At 39.1% G+C, this 22,903-nt stretch overlaps 1 protein-coding gene across 4 annotated transcripts; it reads left to right on the top strand.

Moving 5' to 3' along the window:
* The first annotated feature begins 3,678 nt into the window (after nucleotides 1-3,678).
* On the top strand, nucleotides 3,679-22,462 carry frmd4bb (FERM domain containing 4Bb). Of its 4 annotated transcripts, none has more exons than XM_085442723.1 (24): nucleotides 3,679-3,886; nucleotides 10,599-10,664; nucleotides 11,422-11,516; nucleotides 11,642-11,734; nucleotides 11,948-12,032; nucleotides 12,366-12,422; nucleotides 12,514-12,536; nucleotides 13,322-13,405; nucleotides 14,099-14,164; nucleotides 14,433-14,490; nucleotides 14,576-14,662; nucleotides 16,076-16,152; nucleotides 16,371-16,509; nucleotides 16,582-16,723; nucleotides 16,976-17,109; nucleotides 17,265-17,381; nucleotides 17,932-18,160; nucleotides 18,238-18,291; nucleotides 18,387-18,534; nucleotides 18,762-18,929; nucleotides 19,142-19,926; nucleotides 20,369-20,507; nucleotides 20,801-20,920; nucleotides 21,553-22,462. In XM_085442723.1, exons 2-23 carry the CDS (start codon nucleotides 10,599-10,601, stop codon nucleotides 20,916-20,918), a joined length of 2,964 nt encoding a protein of 987 aa, XP_085298849.1. In that variant the 5' UTR covers nucleotides 3,679-3,886; the 3' UTR covers nucleotides 20,919-20,920; nucleotides 21,553-22,462. The 4 variants fall into 4 exon arrangements, with proteins under 4 accessions (XP_085298849.1, XP_085298851.1, XP_085298850.1 ...); XM_085442726.1 differs by lacking the exon at nucleotides 3,679-3,886 and adding an exon at nucleotides 9,497-9,568; XM_085442725.1 differs by lacking the exon at nucleotides 18,762-18,929.
* The last annotated feature ends 441 nt before the right edge of the window (nucleotides 22,463-22,903 follow it).

The raw sequence follows: 22,903 nt of genomic DNA, 5'->3' as shown, positions 1-22,903 counted from the left end.
CTCTTAATCTTCAGCTAAAAAATTTCTACTTCACTTAAATTTGAGTTCAGGACTGATTTGTTAATAATATTTGTTTAATATTTGAATATCTGAATATACACATTGTTTTGTAATGCCAATAACATCTTCAAACCCTGGTACTGGGAGAAAATAAGAATACTTTGGTATCAGTTAATTAGCTAAACAAACAACGACAAACTTCTTTAAAACAACCCACATATCTTGCATCATCCTGGCTATGTGCCCTGAGATAAGTGAACACAGGGATAACTATTCAAAGACTAACACACTATTATTTACTCAAGGATGTGCAGATTTGAAAGGCATTGGCAGCCAGTGCAAACATTTCTGCCATATAAAATAACAAGAACTGCAGTGGTGGTCATCGATAACGTCTCAGGTATGAAAAAACACTCTGGTTTACCTTTGTTTTCAGTCACGGCTTTTAACTTGAAGTCTGTCAGCCAGTCATCAGTGACTTGCAACCGTTTGCCAAACAACATCCCGGAATATGAGCCAAAGGTGTCCAGTTGCTTTAGTAAGGATGACTATCAGCTGCTGATCAGCTTGTCTGTTGAAAAACACACCAATTCAAGAGACAAGGACTCATTTTAGCAAATTTATTACCATAATGAATGTCGGATCACTTGATAAACTAAGTATTATTATTTATTATAAGAATGTTTATTTGTGTTTCAGAATGACAGTTTAAAAAAAAAAAAGTAAGTAAAAGCTTGTGTATATGTCACCTTTCAATATAAATATAACAAAGTGCTTCACAACATAAATGATTGAACATAAAAACAAAAGAAACATTTTAGCTGCTTTTTAAAAGAGTCCACAGTTCAGTGGGAGAGAGTTCCAGAGTCTGTGGGGGACTGCTGCAACAGCTCTATCTCCTTTAGTTCTTGAACTTATATGAAGCCCAGCTACCAAGCCCTGATCACATGACCTCAAGGACCTGGTGGGAATCTATGGCTGTAAAGATTCACTGACGTATGCCAGTGCTTGTCCATGCAGCTCTCTAAAAGTCACAAGCAGAATCCTAGAGCAGACAAGAAGCCAGTGAAACTGAATTATCAATGGTGTGGCATGTGAGTACTTAGAAGACTTAGTCAGATGCCTCGCAGCGGCATTCTGAATAACCTGCAAACATTCAAAGGAAACTTTGTTAAGACAAGTGAGCAGTGAATTACAATAATCCAGGTGTGACGAAATAAAGGCATAAGTAACATTTTCCAAATAAGGGGGTGACACGCTGAAACTCAACTTGGCAATACTTCTTAAGTGATAACGGCAAGAGCAAACCAGAGACTTAACATGAGCATCCACAGTTAAAAAGTTACCCCAAGATTCCTGATAGAAGATTTACCAAAAGGGGCGAGGAGAGCTTTCACTACCTTAGGCACAAATCGGTCAGGGACACAAACAAGGGCTTCATTTTTCAGGGAAAGCTGTCAGCCATTCAACTTCTCAAGTTGCTTAGTAGTCTAAGCACCCATGCAAGGTCTGTAACTTAGAAAACTCATGCATAACAGAGATATATAACCGAATGTCATCTGCATAGCATAGATAAACAATGTCCTTAACAGTGGTAGACATATGCTGAAGAAAGCACAGTTATAACAGAAACAGTAAAGACCCCAAAACAGAACCTTATAGCTTGGAAGCAGCTACAGAGAAAGATTAACTTGACAGATTTGAAGACAGTCTCAGCAAAGCAGACCTCTATACACTCTCAGAAAGAATATTTTCAGTCCGCGTCCAAGTGTCGAAACGTTTCTCCCACTGAAAATGTAACGTCCAGATGAACAGAATCAACTTTGTGGAATTTCCTTTCCTGCATGATTGAGCATGCATCAGGACACCCCCATGCAACCATCCAGTATTTCAGCCTGTTACACATAATGTGATTGTCAGCAGTCTCAAACATCAGCAAAACAAAACACTATCCAGCACATGCATCAAAACAGCATTTGAGAGTACAAAAATAGCTGTTTTGGTTTAATGAGCTTCAAGAAAGTCACAGTTTATCAGTGATGCTGCATTTCTCCAGGACTTTATGAAAAACTGAATGGCAGTTAAACACAGTTAGATGTGCATAAAATTTGATGCACACCCCTTAAGTAAATATTGTGTTTTCATTGTTCAATGAAAATGATGAAGATTGATAACTTGGAGAATACTTCCTGTGAGCAGTTTTAATGAGTATTTTTGAGGTTTATTGACTGAATTGCAAAATCCGATTATAAAAGGAGGAGACATGCTTGTTGCTACCAACAAAAATACAGAAGGTTTCTTAATAAGAATCCCGACTCCTGGAATAAATTAAAACCACAGCTTGCCAGATGATAGAATAATTTCTAATGAGGGTAACGAGGGTAATGAGGGAATCCTACTCTTTTGTTTATGAGAGCATTTTTCCTGTAAGGAGGAGACTCATTGGGCAGATGGTTTTGGGGGATCTTAATGAGATACTTATTCATGTCTGATGTCAGAAATCCAAGAGCATGGGGGTGGGGATACCTCGCCGTGCTGGCAGGCAATGGCATTTACAGCAGACTGCAGTGACACTAGTGTTTTTGTTTTTTGCTAGGGGTCTAGGGTCAATGAAAAAAACAAAACAAAATGAAACAAAAACAAACCCAAACCAAACAAGAATTTGTTAGTTTATGTCAAAGAGTTTCTATCTAACTTCCCCTTTGAGAAAACTGAATGCTATATGTGACTTTGGTGCCTGTTTCCTTTGAAGAATTACCAGATGAGCCAGAGTAAAGGCAGTAATGAATATTTTAGGGGCATCGTCACTCCGGAACAGAAATGAATAGCACATGTGAAACACACACCAGTCCTGTGTCTTCTATGTTACACAGGTCCAAGATGTGTGAAGCGTTGTACACTTAAATTACACAAAATGTGCTTCTGTGAATATTTTTAAGACCAAGATCAACTTGTGGTGTATGGAACAGTTGTAAGTATGTTTGATGTCAAAGCACTTATATATAAAATAAATATCAAATATCAAACTGATCTTTATCAAGAAGTGACCCTGAATATGGCAAGTAAAGGGAAACATATATAGCCAGTCATATATTCAGTAAAACATATTTATAGTAAATCTATTTAAAAAGAATAAATCAATCTTAAAACGGTTACTGGTGAATGGTTTGTTACAATTTCTTTTGGTATTGGTTTTGATTTTGTTCATTTTATTGATCATATTATTGATGTAGTTGTATCAGTAAAGACTTGCTAGTCGCACTGTGTATTTTTTTGATCGATTTCAAGAAGGTGTTGACAATAACTAATGAGAATTCGACAATTTGATAAAATAGGACCTATCTGAACTTACCACTGAGTGAACAATATACTTCCGCTTGTGAAGAATGTAGAAATTTTGAAGATAAAAATTCGAAGATCATTTTATTTAAGGGCTACCACGACAATATAAACACATATGTGTGTAGAACACTGTGTGTTTGTTGGGGTTTTCATGATATGAAATCAAGCATAAATTTAAAAGGTTCTTGAAGATGCAACAGAAAGCCAGTCTCTCTTCATTGTTATGGGGATCCAGTGTGAACCAGGCCGGCCGGCATCTGCTGGATGAGAGGGAAGGAGGGGGGCAGAGCAAGGGAGGGAGGGTGGAGATGCTGGGCTTGTTCACATAATAGCCGGCGGGTGAAGGCGTGGTAACTGTGGCTCGATACGAGGCGTGTGTGTGTGCTACAGTATCCTAGTACCGGAGGATGAACATGGACAGCGGCTGCACGGCGGCTCTCCTCCCTGGTAAAAGCGGCCGTGGAGAAAGCTGAACGAAGCTGATCAATATGCAGGGGAAGCCTCACGTTATCAATACCAAAAGCAGGATATAAGGGGTGCAAAGGTAAGGCGATATGTGGTGCGGTGGGGCAGATTGAACCAGCGTCAATGAGCTGTGAGGAGACAAAAGTAGACTGAGTCATGCCTGCATGTGATGTGAGGAGGGAGCATCAATGAAAATTACAACAGCATGGGTTTGGCTCTCAGCCGCGACTGGTGTGTTTCCTCAGTAAAATAGGGTGTAGTTTTTTCCCTTTTTTGACACATTAAGCTAATCATGGGGCTCAGGTGGAAACCACCCATGTACAGTAGCCTACAGTAGCACATTCATTGTTCTCCCTGCATAGAGGAAACTGGCCCCGGTGGGCTTGTCTCATTATTGGGTACCGTGGGCCATATAGGCTGCTGATTGTAGAGAATAAGACGATATGAAATGAGATCGTTAGATGCATGTTTAAGTTTAAAAAAAGTAATTTATTGGCCACTGGACTGAATGAATGCATCATGCAGAAACCTATAGCACACTGATTTAGGGAGTGTGACTTGGTGAATAAAAAAATCCTGGATGAATCATCATTTTACCCAGAACAGCAGCAAATCATGCTTGACCAAAGCAATTATCATTATTTGATTTTCTCATGTATAATTATCTATTCTCCTGCACATGTGCTACAAGGGGGAAATTTAGCGTGGATTAACAAGGACAATAGACGGTTTGCTACAGTTTCATTTCAAGTATAAGCCGAGATATCTTCCTTGACGCCTCCATGTTACCTTCGAACTTTTTTCGTCTTTTGACTCGAACACTCTGGCTGGAAGATAAGTACAGCTAACATTGACCTGCAGATGCTATGTCAGAGGTGAAGGAAGAGATGCGTGTGTGGGCGTATTTAAAGCTTCAAACAGTGTAAACAGGAATTGTTGTTGTAATGGTTGTGTCTGTATGACACACATGTCCAGCATGAAGCTTTGTTGCTTTTCCCATTTGCTGAAGAGGAAATCCTGTGTCGTTTATCACCAAAGTTGGTGGGGTTTGTGCATTTTGAACAACGATTTGAAAGGTAAAAGTGTCATAAGATGCCTGGTAAAAACCGACCTGTTTTCTCACATCCTTCTAACTTGTTACTTAGTATGAGAGCCCAATGTGGATGAGATGCTCTTTTCTGCATTTAATGCTACTAAAAATGTCTCAGCCCTCAGTTGGCAGCTTTCCATTTAAGAATCATAGCCTCCTGAGACATCCTGAGAAATGTGCTAAAGACAAAGTGGGAGAGACCTATTTTTGGATGGGCCTTAATCTTATATTGATATGCTTAACACAGATGGACCGAATTTGATAGATATAATATGGTAAAGTATAGAGCAGCAAAATGATACAGGTCAGCAGGTGAGGTTTTGGGACTTAGTTTGTCCTATGAATAAGTACAGATGGATTAATAGATTTATAAACAAAAAAAATCTTCTCATCCTTGGCATACTGTGCCATTAATTTGAGATAAAGGTAACAAAACACAGTCTGATTGCATCTCAGCCCACGTTGCTGTTATATGGTGATGTTCAAAGGGTTACTTTTTTATCCAGATCATTGAAAGTTGGTCATGTTCCATTTTCTCCACCCATGCATGTCTGTGCCTCTGTGCCACATTCCCGTGCTCTGCAGAAAGTCACTGCAGTAGTTTGCAAAAGAAAAGCTCTGCAGTTTGAGATACCAGTGTTGTCAGTGGGGACAGCCTCAAACGAGGGCAAATATAGGAAACCTCACCAATGTTCACCGCTCACAAGCTAGTCTTTGCTTTTTCGGACACTCTGTTATGATCTATCTTAAACGCAGAACTGAATTTCTGCATTCAGATAGTTTTATGATATCTGTAACCTGAGTATGCAAACTATGATTAGGAAAAGTGTAGAGCTTTTCAAACCTTGTGGCAAACAAATGAATTTACAAGATAAAGGGCACAAACTAAAAACACTATCTCAAAAGGTAATATTGCTTCGTTATCTTCATTTGACATTTACATAGCAAGATATTCCAACAAAGTAACGAGCTCAGATTTTAAGCCAGAAATATCCACGCTCTTTTATTTCTAATGAAGCTCTTTTGATGTCTCTTGTCTATGTCTATGTGACCCTGTAGTGCTTTACTGCACTAATTTCCTGCATTCTGGTGAAATATTAGACACCAATATGTACCATTTCTCATGTATGTACCATGTATAGAAAAATAATTTTGCTTATACTGCAGTATAACACTGATATTAGACCAGAAAGACAAATGAGATAATGTAGATTCATAAGCCTAAGCAGTGATACAGATGGCAGTATGTTTCTGTCCTAGTGTTTATTAGATAGACTGGTGCAGGCATTCATACACCTATTAATATGAGTTGTTCACTTTGCTCCAGCTGTTTTTTTCTTTTATGAGCAAATACATGCAAAATAGTATTACATATGTATTCATATATACGCCTTTTTTATCTGCTTGTTTTGTATTGGTTAGTAAATCTGAGTATGGTACCTACTAGGCATCGGCTTATGGGATGTGTTTATTTAGGTGACTCTTTTAGTTCAGCTGCAAAGAGCTTTCAGAAAACGACTTGTGCACTTATAGCTTTGTTAAAATACAACAAAAATATGTTTAATGCAGACGTATTAATATGTTCAAGGATTGTTGTGGGGTTTCGGTTATGATTTCAAGCACATCGAGCTAGGTTTCAGTTATATTTTACTCATGCACCATCAAATGAAATGCAAATGCTGTCTCGTTTTGAAATTGTATAGCTTTTCTTCTTTTTAATAGACACAGTCATAATTAGTCAAAATCAGTTCTTGCAATAGGAGATGGAACAAAATTTCAAGCACTCTGAGCTCTGAAGAGCTTATGAAAGGACAGGACCCGAAACTAAGATTATCCTGGATGTTTAGTATGCTAGTTAGCTTTTCTGCTGGCAGCTTTACCCTGCTGCAAAGAATGCTGCTACTTGTAAGAATGCCAAAAAATATATATATCACAGTCTCCTTCTGTAGATGTCCTTTATGGGTTGGAAATAGAAATTCATGCTGCATGATGACATCATTCACATGAATCTGTCCCCTGTGATGCAGCCCGTCCTTGTTGTATCAAAGACATGCTGTGTCATAAAAAAAAAATAGATATTTATCCCAGGTTTTAATAGATCCATAATATCATAAGCCCCATTGTGTTCTTGAATTTCCCAGATACCACAAACAGCCAGACAGGTTCTCTTTGTGAGAAGACGTACACAGATACCATTTGACCACTGACAGCATGAGTCATGGTGAGATATCAGATGAGGAGATAATCCTTTGCTGTATGCTTCGGCCCACTGCCTCTATAACCAGGGTTCACTTCTCTGTGCTTGGACCTCTTCTTTTTTGACTGATATAAATACTCATTAAAAATCCTGTCAGGTTTGTTTCTTTAGGAGAGTTCAGAGAATACTAAAACAAATGATTCCAGTGATGTATTTTTAATCATTTAATTTATCCATTTCTATTTCAGACAGTCTCTGAAGTCATCAAGGGTCATCAACAAGAGTACTTCACAGATTTAGTATTATATGTAACACTATCATATAGCAACAGATAACTTTGCATTCTTTCCCACTGACACCTACATAACCCACCTGCTGGTTCTGTTAAAGATCCAAGTATGACATGCTGGCAGTGGGCTAAAGGAGCCCAGAGTAAAGACAAGAGGTGGGCTACAGATGTCTGGTCACTTCTATTTAACTCCCCCCACCTCCCCTGCCCCCAGATTCTCTTCCCTTTCAGACTTGTAATCTTCAGTCCCAGACGATGCTGATTCAAGTCAGTGGAAGACATTTATCCGACTTGACACACAGCTCTCTAGGCGTGACTTTTTTTCCTATATATGCCATAACATTCCCCAAGTCCCGTAAATGGAGATTATCTGTAAAGTCAGTAGAGTCCTCAGCTGCAGAAAATGATCTGATGATCGTACATCGTCATAGCATTACAGAGGAACTGTAAGATCTCTTGAATTCAAAACACTGAAGTTAGTGAGTTTCCCTTTGCTGCTACATTGTATTGGATGTCACATCCTGTTTGTAGCCACTTGAATTCACAGGCAGATTTCATTTTTGTTCCTTTAGGCTTCATGTGTCTGTACCTGTACCTGTAATTGTATTTTGGAGTTCATAATTTTTTTCCCTATGTTTATATGCAACACATATGAAGTAAAATAGTTTGGAAAAAATGCACATAGTATAATAATTTCTGTCAATTTACAATCGTACCAGGTGGCTTCATGTAAACACAGACACTTGTCTGTGATACCAACCTTCATCAATAATGCATGAAGACAGGAAACTAAGATAAGATGTGCTGGAGTCTGGACATGACATTTAACCAGTGTGATGTATTAAATACTGACGGCCAGTTTACTCAGGAGGCAGAGAAATTCTCCTGTTGGCTATTGTACAACTTGCAAGCTTGACATTTTCACTGTCGAGTATATAAGACAAAAATTAACAGCATTTATTTTCAGTTTCTCATAACCAGAAGGAGCTACATCTCATCATCTGAATGTCTTGCCGCAACATACATGGGTAGTCTTTGTTAACAGTTGTAGCAGCATATAAGACGGAGGCCACATCTGCACCATCTCCAAGTCTCTGCTGGGACATTTCATTGTAGCACGCATACATCTGAAAAGCTGCCTTTATACCAACCTCAGGCTCCCAGACTAAAGCAAAACCTGCAGCCTGCGGCACCATGCTCAGCCAGTGCCTGTCCAGTCTCTAGAGAGACAAACAAAAAGACTGACAGTTCTTTGATGTCTGTCTGCCATGCCTATTTTTACACAACGGTTCAGTGCTTGTCTTAGCACCACGGGGTTCAAGGTTGCCCTTTTATTTGATTTTATTTGCTGAATGGGTTACGTTTGGTTGACCTCATAGAGCTGTCTGCTGGCTCATAATAATGTATACATTACAGCATGAAATGTCAGATAAAGGTTTGTGCATATAGTTATTTCATAACCATTGGTTTGAAATCACAATCCTCGCTGTATCTCAGTTGTGTTTAATTCTCTGAAAAACTGAAGGGTTATCTGGGATTGCTGGGTTGGATTTAAATAACAGTTCTTGTACTGATTACAGCTTTCAGATGATTAATGGTGTAGATTCCTAAAAATAATCAATCCTCCACCCAGTCACTTCCATTTATATTCCATAATAAGTGTATGCCATCCCAAATGAATTTGACTCTCAGCTGCTCATCTAATAACTGCTCATAAAAATTCCTCTGTGAAGCATGGCTGTTTAAGAAGCTGTTTTCTACTTATAAACTTCTTCACATTAAGCCAGACAGTAACAGACACAGTGCTGAAATAACAATAATATAAAAGTGAACTAGTCTGACTTAACAGACGATATAGACGTGGTTAACCGCTTATAGTTCTTGTGTGACCCATTTTGTTCGTATTAAGAACCAGAGCGTACTAAACTGTGGTCAGCCATCTGACTCAGCCTTCCCCCCCTTAGGTCAGCTGTTGATTTCACACTCTATAAGCCCACAGTAGAGGCCTGGCTCCTCACTCAAATAACCTAAGGAACAAGTTGCTGTTTACACCTGATGATCTGCTGCTGATGCTCAGTCAGAGCCAACAATTTCATGGTCTGGATCCACGAGAAGAAACGTATTAAAGATGATATCTAGTCAGGGATGCATCCACACCTGCACTCTCCCTGGAGAGGTTTACCAGGTACAGCAGCTGCGTGTTTTGCTACAAATGTTAGAAGTTGCGATCAGCCTCATTCTGTCAAACAAGGAGGCCGCTGGATCTATCTAGTGTACCTTTTTCAGTTTCTGAGGATGTTTTGTTGAAAAACTGGTTAACCTCAATCTGTCATTTTTGTGTTGTTTTTAATTTATCAAATGCACAGTGCTTTCAGTGTTTCCTGGTCCAGGTCAGTCTAACTTTATCTTTACAATAAGGGTGGGTTTTTGAAGCGCAAAAATGCTATTAAGTCAAAATATGATATGAAGTTGAATTAGTTTTGCTATGATTTGCTGTGAACACATTTTTGCTGTTTGGGACTTGATTTCACTCTTTTGGCAAAAAGGTAGAAAATTAATTATAGTGGAAGAATATGTAATTTCTATTTGCTGTCAAGATGGTAAAAAATGTAATTAGATTTCATTTGAAATCTTTATAATTATCCAAGAATGTATCAAGTCATCATTCAGAGAAAATGCCCTGTAGGACTTTTATTCTAATATATGTTGTATTTAAGAGTTATATTAGTGTTGTATAAGCTTGACGTAAAGAAGTAATGTGTGAGATTTTGTAAATTTGCAGTAATTGTAAAACAGAAGTTGATCTTGGTAAGTGGCACAAAGCAACAAGAAATAAAAATACTCATAAAAAAATGATTTTGTTGGAAAAGCTGTGCGACTAAAAGCTAAATGTGAAAGGTTCAAAATGTAGGGACTTCAAATCCCTCATTCGGTTACTATGGCAACAAATCCTTGACACAATGGTTTTATTGTAACAAACAACGTCAGTGTCATGTTTTTCTTTTTTTTCCTTGAGACGGATCATTGTGCTTACTACCTTGGCTTTTGCTCACTTTGTCTTTTGTAAATACGTTAACTGTTAAATGCCAGATGCCATCATGGTAAAAAACAAAAAAACAAAAATTCTACTAACACATGAATATCTTGATATAACTGTCTCTTGTGTTTATGAAAGCTTTCACAGACCTTGAACTTCCTTTTATCTCCCCCTACAGATGACTGAGGGCAAACTGTGCCAAGTGCACTTATTGGATGACAGGAAGCTAGAGCTGCTGGTTCAGGTACAAAAAACTAAAATCAATAATTAAAATGGATCCAAGAATTCTGTGATATTTATGCATAATGTTAAAAGGACTTTGGGTAATCACCTATGCTTACTGCAGTTCCTATTAGCTCACTGGAGTGCTTCATCATCTTAACGTAGTGAGTAGAAGCTGAACATAATGAAGCATTTAGCAGCTGAAAAGCTGAATATTTTTCTCCTACGCTTGTGAAGCTAAAATTTGAAATAGTGTTTAAGGTAATGACAAGTGGACTTATATAGTACAGGTGGCCCAAAAGAGTCACAACTGTCAACTAAAATTTTCCTTAAAAAGTAATGACATATCAAAGGTGTGTTCACAACTTATTTTCCGCTGCCCCCAAGTGGACAAACTCCAATTTATTGCATGTTCCCTGAGCAGTTGGACTCCCTCTTTAGCTAAATAAGCTAAATATCTGTACTGTGAAAACAGCCAGGGCATAGCAAATGCAGGGTTCCTCAGGATTGTGGTTTGATACTCAGGTCTGGATGTCAGTGTCCTTGTGAAATTGTGTGTAAACCACTATGAGTGGTCAGTAACACCAAGAAGGTGTCATATAAACGCTGTCTATTTACCATCAAATAGTATAGTGTCTCATCAGCACTATTCTTTTCTCTGTGTACCCATTTCCAACAGACTTTTCAATGAATCAAGTGTATCTTTGACACACTGACTTTTAAAAATTGTGTATAATTTTGATTAAAGTAGTTGTTTATATCTACGACTTCCTTCTCAGCCGAAGCTTCTGTCTTATGAACTCCTTGACTTGGTTTCCTCCCACTTCAACCTCAAAGAGAAGGAATTTTTTGGTCTGGCCTTTTTTGATGACAAGTATGTAAATTGCAGTGTTTCTTTTTTTTTCAGTGATATGGATATTTTTACATGTGTGCAAGTGTATGTTGGCAGATGATTACAAAGGGCAGCTTTCTGATGTTACAGTTTGTTTACTTTTGCAGTGGCCAGTGTAAGTGGTTGCAGATGGACCGCAGAGTCCTTGATCACGACTTTTCAAAGAAGCCCGGGCCCATTGCCCTGAATTTCTTGGTCAGGTAAGAAATTCTTGTTTCATGCAGAACCCAGGTTCCCCAGCAGGGTGCAGTACTTTGTTAACGTTGCGTTTTATAGTTTAGTCAAGAAACTATCCAGAGATTTTTATAGAACTCATTTGTGATAAAGCTGATGGTATAAATCAGTGTTTGGAAAGTCTTTGACTGTCTTTTATGGGGTTTTTTTGTGTATGCATTTGATTTCACCCTTCATAGGTTTTATGTGGAAAACATAACACAACTTAAAGATATCATAACAGTGGAGCTGTTCTACCTGAATGCCAAATCTGCTGTCTACAGTGTAAGTGCTTTCTCTTATTTTTACTCGATTTTGAAACAATGCAAAATGATCCTGCTATTTTCATCACAGTTTGTGATGATTCATTGTCTCTGGACCCTCAGCTCAGCAGACAATAGCTGCAGGGCACACTTTTCTTACTCTGCTAGCTGGAATGTAAAACACACAGCGTAAGAGAGTAGGATAATACAGGGGTTGATTTGGAGAATAAGCAGAGGTTACAGTAGGGCAACACAGAGCAGATTCTATGTTTGGATCTGGAAAGCTTTCTCTCCACAGGCTTCCACTTCTGAATCATATTTATTTTTTATTTTGTTTGTCTATTATGTCTCTCAGGGGATTATTGAAGTGGAAAGTGATAACGTCTTCAAATTAGCTGCAAATGCCTTGCAGGTTAGTGCTGTTAATAGCCTCGTAAACATGCATTAATTGCCACATCTAAAAGCATGCCATCTAATAAGATATATGTTCTGTTCATCACCAGGAGGCTAAAGGAGACTATACAAGGTAAGAGCATCATCATCAGCTGGTTAAGAAGTATTTAACAGCAGCAGGAGGAGTTAATAGTAAGCTCTTAGCGAAGACATTCAATAGGTCACTTGTTTCTCCAGTGCAGACAACAAAAATCAATAGCAGTGTTATGTGAGGCTCACCACATAGTGCTGAGCAGCTAGCACCAGGCAACTAATGAATCTCAGAGTGCTGATAGAAGCTAAGTATTGCAGAGTAGATACACCTTTACAATGTACACAGTAACGGATAGCTGTGTTTAACTGTGGTGGCTTTTGCTATTATACTTGGTGCTTTCAGAGGTAATACTGCATGTTATTGTGCATGTTGGCACTGGTTTTGGTCAGCTGATGAAGTATGATGGTGTAGAAATATTTCTTCATGTCAGTATGTTCTGTATTATAGTTGCTGCTAAGGCCACAGCTGTTTCTGAGGACACAGTGGTTATATGTTCACTATTTCCTCTGGGATTTAGGGTGGATTTAACTTTTAGGGCAAATTTCATACTCACTTTAAAACTTGACATGGGTATTGGGAATATAGTATTTTCTAGGTAGATCCCAATATATTTAGAGCTATTTTGAAAATTTGCTTTGTCGATTAAAAGAGATTATATATATAAATATCACCAAAAACAAAAATCAAAAACACCACCGCGTTCAGATCCTGTACTAGAATAAAAGAGATACAGTGAGAGGTGTTAGGAAGGTTCATTACTACTTGTGTCAAGATTTTTAAATCAACTTCCAAAACGGTTACATTTGTCTTCTTTTCCGTTTTAGTGATGAAAACACTCGAGCTGATTTGAAGAAACTACCTACTCTTCCCACCAAAGTACTCAAGGAACACCCATCTCTTGCATACTGGTAAGTTCACAGGAAATCATGTTTTTACATTCAGCAACAAAGTGCATAAAGCCCGTAAACAGAGAAAATACTGTAAGACATTAGTAAAATCTTAAGTTTACAGGTAATAAAAGGAGACTTATGCTAATTCCCAGCTTCATATTTTCATTTTGGACTCTACCTTTGCATGATCCTTGTATACATTATACTGGGCCTATTTGGACACTACTGGTTCATCCTTATGTCTGAAAAAAAAAAATCAATTTTAGCTCCTCTCTGTTTAAGGTCTTCTTTCCTTTAAGCAAGCTTTCTTCTGATTGGCTACCCCTCACAAACAGAAGAACAGGAGTTGGGCGGGGCTCCAGTGTTCTCAGCCAGAGCTGTGTGCCTGAAATGACCATATTACGGATAGCTGCTGTATCTTATGTCATATAGAGCCACAGCCAAAAGTCTGAAACTGTGTTTATGTATGCTAATATATAGCATATAGTATACATGCCAACACTGTTAAATATAAGCATCCAATACAGAACATGATAATAAACATAATAACTCTCCTTTAATTAAATTGAATGTGTAAAGAAACTTGTAGAATACCATATATACTCGTCTTTTAACAATCAGTTGATCAATTAAATTAAAACAATTTGTTTACACCTCAATTTATCTTTCCCCGGCTAACTATATTGCCTTCTCATTTATGCAACATTACAGTGAGGATCGAGTTATTGAATATTATAAGCAGCTGAAAGGTGTTTCTCGAGGACAGGCCATTGTGCAGTAAGTAATTAAATTGTGTTGCTACACGAGTAAGAGGAAGACAGTGAATCTTTTTAGGCTTTAAATTCATTAATCTTACTCTCACCTCCATTAGCCCTCTCCCCATCCCTTTCCCTCTCTGGCACGCCTTTTCTCATCATCTGATAGAAATCAATAGCTCCCCTTCAGTTGCAGCGAGATCACACTGATTCACTAAACAGAGATCAGATTCCCACATTTGAGATGTTCAAAAGCAGCTGGAAGTTTGAATAAATGTTTTTTGTTCCAGGTATTTGACGTTGGTGGAATCACTGCCAACGTATGGCGTCCATTATTATGAGGTTAAGGTAGGCCTTTTTGTGATTAATATGACATGACAGCTGTTGCACCTGGAACTGTGTCAACCATAGGAGCTCTGTTCTTGCCTTACAGGATAAACAGGGGATCCCATGGTGGCTCGGAATCAGCTATAAGGGCATTGGCCAGTATGATCTCCAGGATAAATTAAAACCTCGGAAGGTAAACACTCCCTGGAGCTCGATCTTTAAAATGGCTGCTGCTTTTTCTCTGCTCCACTAATCTGACTGTGAACATGATAGCACAAGGCATGTGTAAGGACTGCTGCTGTTGCACACGGTGTGTTAATTCACGCATCATCTGTTTCACTCGAGCAAAAGGCTGAGCTTCAGCTGTGCCAGACAAGGCTAGACTTGAAAAGAAAAAGAGCAAACTCTCAGTGTAGATGAGGCTGTCACTTATCCTTAATGAGGTTAGTGAGTTTTGAATAACTCTGGAGAATCATGGAGACATTGCGAACTTGCTTTTCCCGTTTCATTGGTATTGTTTTAGCTTGTGGGTTGACAGGAGAAACACCCATATGAGTGATTTGTCAGCTATGTCTTCCACTAGGTGACTTCAGTACATCCCAGTGCAGCGGGATGCAGACATGCACCGAACTGCTATTACGATAGAATGTGAAGGTTCAGTGCAATTTGCATTAAATCACTAGCAATGCCTTCCTGTTAAACCTCTGTATTGCTCAACATGATGCAATCCATCGCTGCCTGATGCATTGCAAAACTGTGCAAGCTGACAGCTGCAGGGTGCGCTTTCGAGAGGGAAAGAGAGTGTCAGCTCGTGATGTCAAAGAAAGAAGGGGTTGGATTTGGGCGTTAGCCTGCATGTTCGCAGAATACCTGAGGAGACAAGTCAGGAGCTGACATGAAGACAGTACAAACTATGTTTTTGTATTGACAGCAAAGCCAGGGAAGACTTAATAACTTTACACACAGGACGTGTGAGGATCTATTATTCTGGTAAGGCTAAATACTACACGTCTTTGTCTTGCCAACTTTGAATGTATTTTATGACTTAAATATTTATCACCCTTTGAAATTATTTGGTTTACGCAAACCTGAGCGGACAAAACTCTGTGTAAGCTTTTGTTTGTGTCTCATTCGGATCTTGTCCAGACGTACAGTGAGTCAGAAACCTAAATGGATTGATCATATTAAGCTGTTGTCAGTGAGCACCTGGGTGATAGGGGGATGGAAATGATGAGTGTTTATATGACGACCCCTTATGGTATTCGTCTCTCTCCAACACCTGCATTATTGCAGACTTTGCATGCCAGGTAGACAAGACTTTAATCACAGTTTATGTTACAGTCTGGCTTTTTAATAACTGTGGTTGAAACAGACTTGAGAAAACACCTGCTCAACATAGTTTTTTTGATATTAGTCATGACCATCATGGTTATCGTGTTCTAGGTGTTTTTGGAAAAAGAAATACATGAAGAATTTTTTTATATGAAGATACAACTAGACATTACTCTGCGCATTATCCAAACATCCAAGGTGCTATATTTCAGAGTGTGAACAACACATATGCTTTTCTCTCATTGGGAATGGTTTTTCGTGTTTTTACCACCAGCTGTACCAGTGGAAGCAGCTGGAAAACTTGTACTTCCGTGAGAAAAAGTTTGCCGTAGAAGTTAATGATCCACACAGGTGAGCAGCGGGGGATCCTCGTGTAGAGATGCTTGTTGCTATTCTTACAATGACTGTTTTTACAAGTTGATTATTATGTTGTTTTCATTTTTGTTTAGCTCTTAACACTGATATCATCCATCTTTAGAAATGTATCTAAAAAAAAAATCATCATTTTCACTGCAACTTTTAGTTTAACTGTGACCAAAAAAGCGTAATGTTTTCCGTGGCTTGTTTAGGAGAGCAGTAACCAAACGAACCTTTGGGCAGACGGGGCTACTCATCCACACGTGGTATGCAAGCCATTCTTTAATCAAGACCATTTGGGTCATGGCTATTAGTCAGCATCAGTTCTACTTGGACAGAAAGCAAAGCAAAGTAAGTGTCAGCTATGAGTCACTGCACGTTTTTATTGCTCTTTGTTTTACATCGTTTTCTTCATTCTTGTAGGCTAAACTCGGAACAACAAGAAGTTTAGAGGAAATTGCAATGGACCTCACAGAGCATGGAGGGGCGAAAATAAACAGACTGGGTGATGTGGGCCTTAAGAATAACTTCATAACAGCCAGCAATGGGAGTTTGGTATCTACAGGTTGGTTATAATTATTTTATATAACGAAAGCACATTTCTGTATAACTTGTTTGTATGCTTTTACATGTAAAACTGTAACTTCAGATCAGATTTATCGTCACAAAGAGCTATAAACATTCAGCTGAATGAGATTTAAAAAGAACAGGTGACACGTGAAGGAGTCACACAGTACACATGCCATGGGTGTGATTTTTATATTAATGGGTGTGGTAGGCTATGTTGGCAATTTCAGTTAGAATTCTGTTTTTCCAGGTTCAGCAGACTCTGAAATGAGTGAAGAGCAAAAGAAGGAAAAACTCACTGAACTAAGAAAAAAGGAACAGGAGATTCAAGATATTTTGGCTAAGAAAACAAAAGAGCTGAAGAAGATCTGCCTGAGAGAGGCGGTGAGAAATCATTTTGTGCTACAGTTATATCGGTCTATTTTTTCTCAAAAACTCCCTTTAATAAACCGCTGCTCTGCTGCTGGTAGATTAATTGTTTCTGTTGTTGCACTCACCTCATCTAAGCGTCCAGAGGATTTGTTGTTTTGTGCTTTCAGGAGCTTACCGGCAAACTGCCAAAAGAGTATCCCCTTTCTTCAGGTGAAAGACCACCACAGGTCAGACGGCGAGTTGGCACTGCTTTCAAGTTAGATGACCTTTTTCCCTACAATGAGGTGCGTATTTAACTGCATTTTAAAGCATAAACGATTAGTGTATCTTTTTTCAACGCTGTACGCTGGAATTGTTTCACTTTTAGATTTTATTTTTTAGATTTCTAATAATGTCAGCAAATTGCACAGAAAGATAACACCAATATTAACTGAGCGAGGAACGCAGCTAAAGTCTGACGGAGCTCAGTTTTTTTTTCTCTACGTTATTACAAACCCAACTGTGTGTTACACACTGCAGTGGGTGGCTCTGTTGTCTACTAAGACACAGATACGCTATTTTAGTCTATTCTATTATTTTTTTTAAATGAAATTATAATAAGGAAAACATCAGCAGCAGTCAGAGCATTACACCTGCAGCGTTTTTTTAAATAATAATTTTAATTAGGTCGACCTGATATGAAACTCTAATTAGATCTATTCTGTAACATGTTCAGTGAGCACATGTATCAAATGGCAGTGATTTCTAATTTACTTACATGTACCTGCTGAATATCTGAATGCTTGCTCTCTATTTTTATCTCTGGTTATCACCTACGTTTTCTGATTTATGCAGGATCCCATCCTGAGAAACCTGGAGAGCAGATTTGCCCTTCAGCAGAAGATTGTGGAGGCGGCTAAGAAGCTCGCAAATGAACCAGAACTGTGCAAAACTGTTAAGAAGAAAAGAAGGAGAAACTGTTTGGATGCTATGCAGAAACTGCAACAGATAGAGGATGAGATGAACCAGTACAGAATCAAGAAGGGGAAAAAGCCCACACAACGGTCCTCAGTCATCATTGCAGGTACGTTGGAAGATATTTGTTACTGAATGTGTTAGATCGAGTCACAGCAAGCACAAAGTTGTTTTCTTTTCCTGCAGATGAACTCGCTCGTTCAAACTGCAGCTCTCTGTCTAGTCTCCCACTGGATGATGGTGAGTCAGACATCTACAACACAGGTGATGCTTTCTTATTATGACCAAACCCAGAAAACAGGACTGTCCTTTTTTGTCACTGTGTTTGTAATCAGATGATTCAGACAGTCTCAGTCAAAGGCCACGCTCACGGTCAGTCCAAGGATCCCCTCAACTAAGTCCAATGCGATCACTGGGAGCAGAATTTGATTTGGAGAGACAGGCATCTCCACGGGATAATCACCACAACAAGAACCACAACAGGTTGGGATTTTCTGTTCAAACTGTTTATTGCTTGTGTGAGTCGTAGAGTGGAATCTAATTCGTTTTACAGCCTTATATTTTATTTTAAGCTGTTTTCAGAATGAGCAGATGACATCATGCATCGGTAGAGCCCATAGTATTTGTTGTGTCATGTTTGCCTCATTCCTTTCCTCACATTTTTTTACTTCCTTTTTTTTAAATCCTGTTTTGATACTGCACCCATTTAGATTAGCTGTTGATGGCCAGGAGGCTTCCAATTACTACCAGAATCCAAGAGAGGTCTCCTCCACCCACAGTAGTCCCTATAAAACCCTTCCCAGACCTCCTAGAGATCCTCGCAGCATGCCTCCCACCCCGGTTATGACCCGCAATGCCTACAGCAGCAGTCAGCTCAGGTGTGATCTTTGTTCCCCTGCCCTGCCAAGCCAGTGTTTATCCTTCTTTACTTTATTTAATCCAACCCTTGCTTCTCTTAATACCCTAACCTTCTACCATGCTTTCACATAAAACCTTAACTTTTATTTTAACACCTAAATCCAAAAATAATATCCCGTATCTTAATCGTGATCTTCTCAAAGACACTTTGAAATTGGTGTCATTTTCCCAGGTTGGAGGGATCTCCTCATTGCTTCAGGCATCGCAGTGGAAGTCTGGAGTCTCAGCCTCGGCTGAGAAAAGACAGAGATTCAGAGAAGCCCGTCTTTATCTTGTCACCGGCCCACCGCAGCAACAGCACAGAGGTATTAGAAGATTGCTCCTCTTACACGAGCCAGTCAAGTCTGGACTACTGCGGGGCTGCCAACTCCCACTACAGTACACTGGACTCCCGTACCTCAACCATGCATCGTCTTCACAGAAAAGTAGAAGTGTATGGTAATACTGGGAGCATGCCAAACTTGGTCCAGCACCATTCTGGTTGTAGTTATTCATGTGAGGCCTCACCACACTATGCACCCAGTGCCTACTATGTTGCCGGCTACCCCTGTCCGGACATGGAGCCTTATGCTAATGGTGCCTATGTATATGAGAATGAAGTCGAAGGCCACTACAACGTCAACCCATCCTACCAAATGAATGGGTATCACGGACATGACAGATTCAGGCACTACAGCAGTGATGGGGCGGATAATCTTTCTCAGAATCCGTACGCAACAGTGAGGCCACCACGGACCAGAGAGGGGCCTAGAAATGAGCTCTTGGCCAAGAACATGCAGAAGGCCCTGGTTGCAGAGCACCTGAGAGGCTGGTACCACCGAAACAGAGGCCACAGGGAAGGAGGGAGGGGATTACTGGCTGGATATGACTTTGACAGTGGCTCTCAGCTCAGCTTGGGATATCAGACCATGCCGGCGGCCTTCAGCCACTCGAGCCGAGCCACCTCTTTCTCTTCAGGTACAGTCAAACGCATTAGCGTGAGGGGAATTGTCAATAATAAAATAAAAATCATTTTCAATGTTTGTAATTTAGGGAAACATTAGGCTGCTGTTCAGGTTTAATAACATGAAAAAAAAATCATAATTACAAGTTAATTGGTCATGTTCTGTAGTGTCACTGATGTTAGGATGCGTAGGCTGCTTTCCTACTCACAGGATTTTTATTTATGTGTTGTTTGTGTATATTTGAGGGGTTTCATTTATTCTATCACAGGGTTTTCTAGGCTGCCATGTGAGAAATAGACACAGTTTGTGGGTTTAAAGATATACATTCGTAAACTATCAAAGTAATAAGTATCACATAGTATTTTGTGTGAGAGAAATACTATCGTTTTTGAGGCTTTTGAGATATTGTGCACTCCAGCGTTATTTGAGTGTTCATGCTTTTCTCTTCTTTTCAGTTTCCTCAGCAGAGAGCACAGGGAACTGGCGCAACCAGCTGGCAGTCGGCCTGACAGAGTTTGATGCACCTGACACACCTCAGTACCCTCATCCTGGAGCTTCAGCATCCCTGTACAACCGCAGTCCCACACATAACAGGTGAATGCTTCAGTTCACTGAATCTCCACACTGAGGCTGTGGTTATAAATAAAGTCAATAAGTTAGAGACAGTCATAATCATTGGATTAAACTAAAATGCTGATTGTTACTTTCTTAACACAATGGTAGGCGGGTACCCTGCCGCTCCTCTACATCTGGATGATACGTGTATTTTTCTGCATTCTTTTGCTTTTCTTTTAAAGAGCGGTTTTATTTTATGATTGTATTCTGCCAGCGTGATCTGTTCTCCTTCCTCTCGTTACTTGGCTTACGCTCTACGCTCATGTGTGCAGAAATTCTCCAGAAAACAAAGAGTCTGACACAATGCCCCAAAAATGTGAGTCAGTAGATGTGGTTGGCGCTGAGGCCACTAGTGCAGCTGAACCATCAGACAACCTTTCTAGCACTTAAGGGTGAGACCAAACACAGCGGGCCACTTTGTGTCGTGTTGCCAGTCGTCTCCATTCAGACATCCCGTCGTCATCCGTGTTATTCGTGTACAGCTCATTCATATATATCATCTATTTTTTTTACACTGTGTTTTGCTGTTTTTGAGGCTCCATTTTTTCAAAAATGCATCAGTCATCATGATCAAGGCCATGCACCTAATATATCAAGGCAAAGAAGGATTATTACATGTTTAGAAACATACTAAAACCACCCGAATGCAGAAAACAGAAATTCAGTCTTTTTGTAGCAGTGAAGGAAACTCGGGAGATAAAAGCTTAGCAAGCCTTATCAAGATGAGATTATGAACATCTGAAAGGCAGTCCATCCTAACAGCTGAGATATTTAAGTCTGGACAAAAGTGACCAAACAACCAATACTGTCCCTCCTAAAGTTATATTGCCAGAGTGAAAAGGCCTTGCCATTTACTCCATAAAGCCCTGGTCATGTTGTACGCCTTCAAAAATATGGTGGACTTTAAAGTGCAATGTATTTCCATTTCCATCCATCAGCTTTATTTAAAATGTCAGCCTTGTTTCTTGTTCTCAAATAACTACTGCAGTGGATCTTACCTAGTCTTGTGTTATTGCCTGTACAGATTTTACCTTGATGGGAGCTACATGAGCATCCACTGAAGAGGACCAAACCAAACTGTGGCACAAATAAAGCCATAGCCAGCAGCACATGAAGGGAATGGAGTGGAAACGCAGGCTTTACACAAATGTTTTTGGCTGCCATAACCTCGTCTTTGAAGGTGTTTTCTCGTTTTGGTTTTGGCAGAGAGGTGTAAACCGTCCTCACGTTGTCGTAATCTCTAAACACAGTGATGACACTCTTGAATGATTTTCCCATGTGCCTTGGATTGGATGAATTGTACAGGCAGATGAGAATGTGTCAAGAAACTTTAAAATGTTGCACAACCACACTGGATTCAAACCGTACTGTGTATTAAAAGATAACAAAGCTAACAAACGTGTTTTTACTCAATCCACCACCATGTGTTTTAACAGAAACTAGCTACTGCCTTATACAAATCAGTAGGTTATAGAATAAAAACAAAAAACAATTGCCACTTTTCTCTCATGATAAATGATAAAACTCATCTTAAATATAACATCGAGATTGAAGGCAAAGCTTGGGCATGTTTACAAGTGTGACATGACAAAAGCTGGGTTAATCATCATTAGAACAGGCTGTGTATTTAATGACGCTCCATTTCTTTAAATCAGAATGTATCATGTCAATATTGTTTATAGAACCATTAGTCTTTGTTAGTGCTTTATTGTGTTTTAAAATGCATGGTGAGAAAATAGATTTTTTTGGATTAAAAAAAAAACAAAAACAAAGTTCAGACTTTTTTATATTAACAGAAGACCACTGCCATAAAACATATCCATTTCTCATTGTTTTCTCACACATTTGTACAGTCAGTGTGTAGTTACATGTTGTTAGATGTTGTCATAAAATATTTTCCACTCAAATAAAAGGTGAATAAACATATGTGTGACACAAATATGCCTGCTGTCACTTTCTTTGTGAAGCTTGCACAGTTCTTAATGGTTGAGTTCTGCTAAGAAAAACTTAAAGAAATCAAACTATTTACTGAGAAATTATAATGTTAATGATAATGAATGGTATTCACCAAGCATCATAAGGAGACTAATCCCAGCCTCTTATCTGTCCAACAAACATAGGCTAAAACCAGGCTGTTAGCTAACTGCAAATCAGCTAGCCAGGAAATATCTGTATCCCAGCACTTGTAAAGATTGGTAATTACTTTCATCGTTATTAATGAGATAGTAAACTAGCTCAACATTTTGAGTTACTCCTGAGTAAAATTTAGAAATTTTGAGTTAGTAAGCTAGAAAGCTGATATTTAAAGATATTAACCTAACATTTGCTCGAGTGGGAGAAACAAGTTTTTCCTTACAATAGAAAAACTGTCCATT

Source organism: Copadichromis virginalis, linkage group LG20 (assembly GCF_057382275.1).
Source record: "Copadichromis virginalis isolate Kocher_CV1m ecotype Utaka linkage group LG20, C_Virginalis_male_GT1.1, whole genome shotgun sequence".
Taxonomy (NCBI): Eukaryota; Metazoa; Chordata; class Actinopteri; order Cichliformes; family Cichlidae; genus Copadichromis; species Copadichromis virginalis.
This window is presented reverse-complemented; position numbering and strand designations above follow the sequence as displayed.

Excerpts from the sequence above, each read along its gene's own strand:
- frmd4bb (XM_085442726.1), top strand. The coding sequence starts at position 9,512 with ATGATATCTAGTCAGGGATGCATCCACACCTGCACTCTCCCTGGAGAG. Across the intron at positions 12,423-12,513 it reads TAGCTGCAAATGCCTTGCAG|GAGGCTAAAGGAGACTATAC; the intron begins GTTAGTGCTGTT and ends GTTCATCACCAG. Across the intron at positions 18,535-18,761 it reads CACAACAAGAACCACAACAG|ATTAGCTGTTGATGGCCAGG; the intron begins GTTGGGATTTTC and ends GCACCCATTTAG.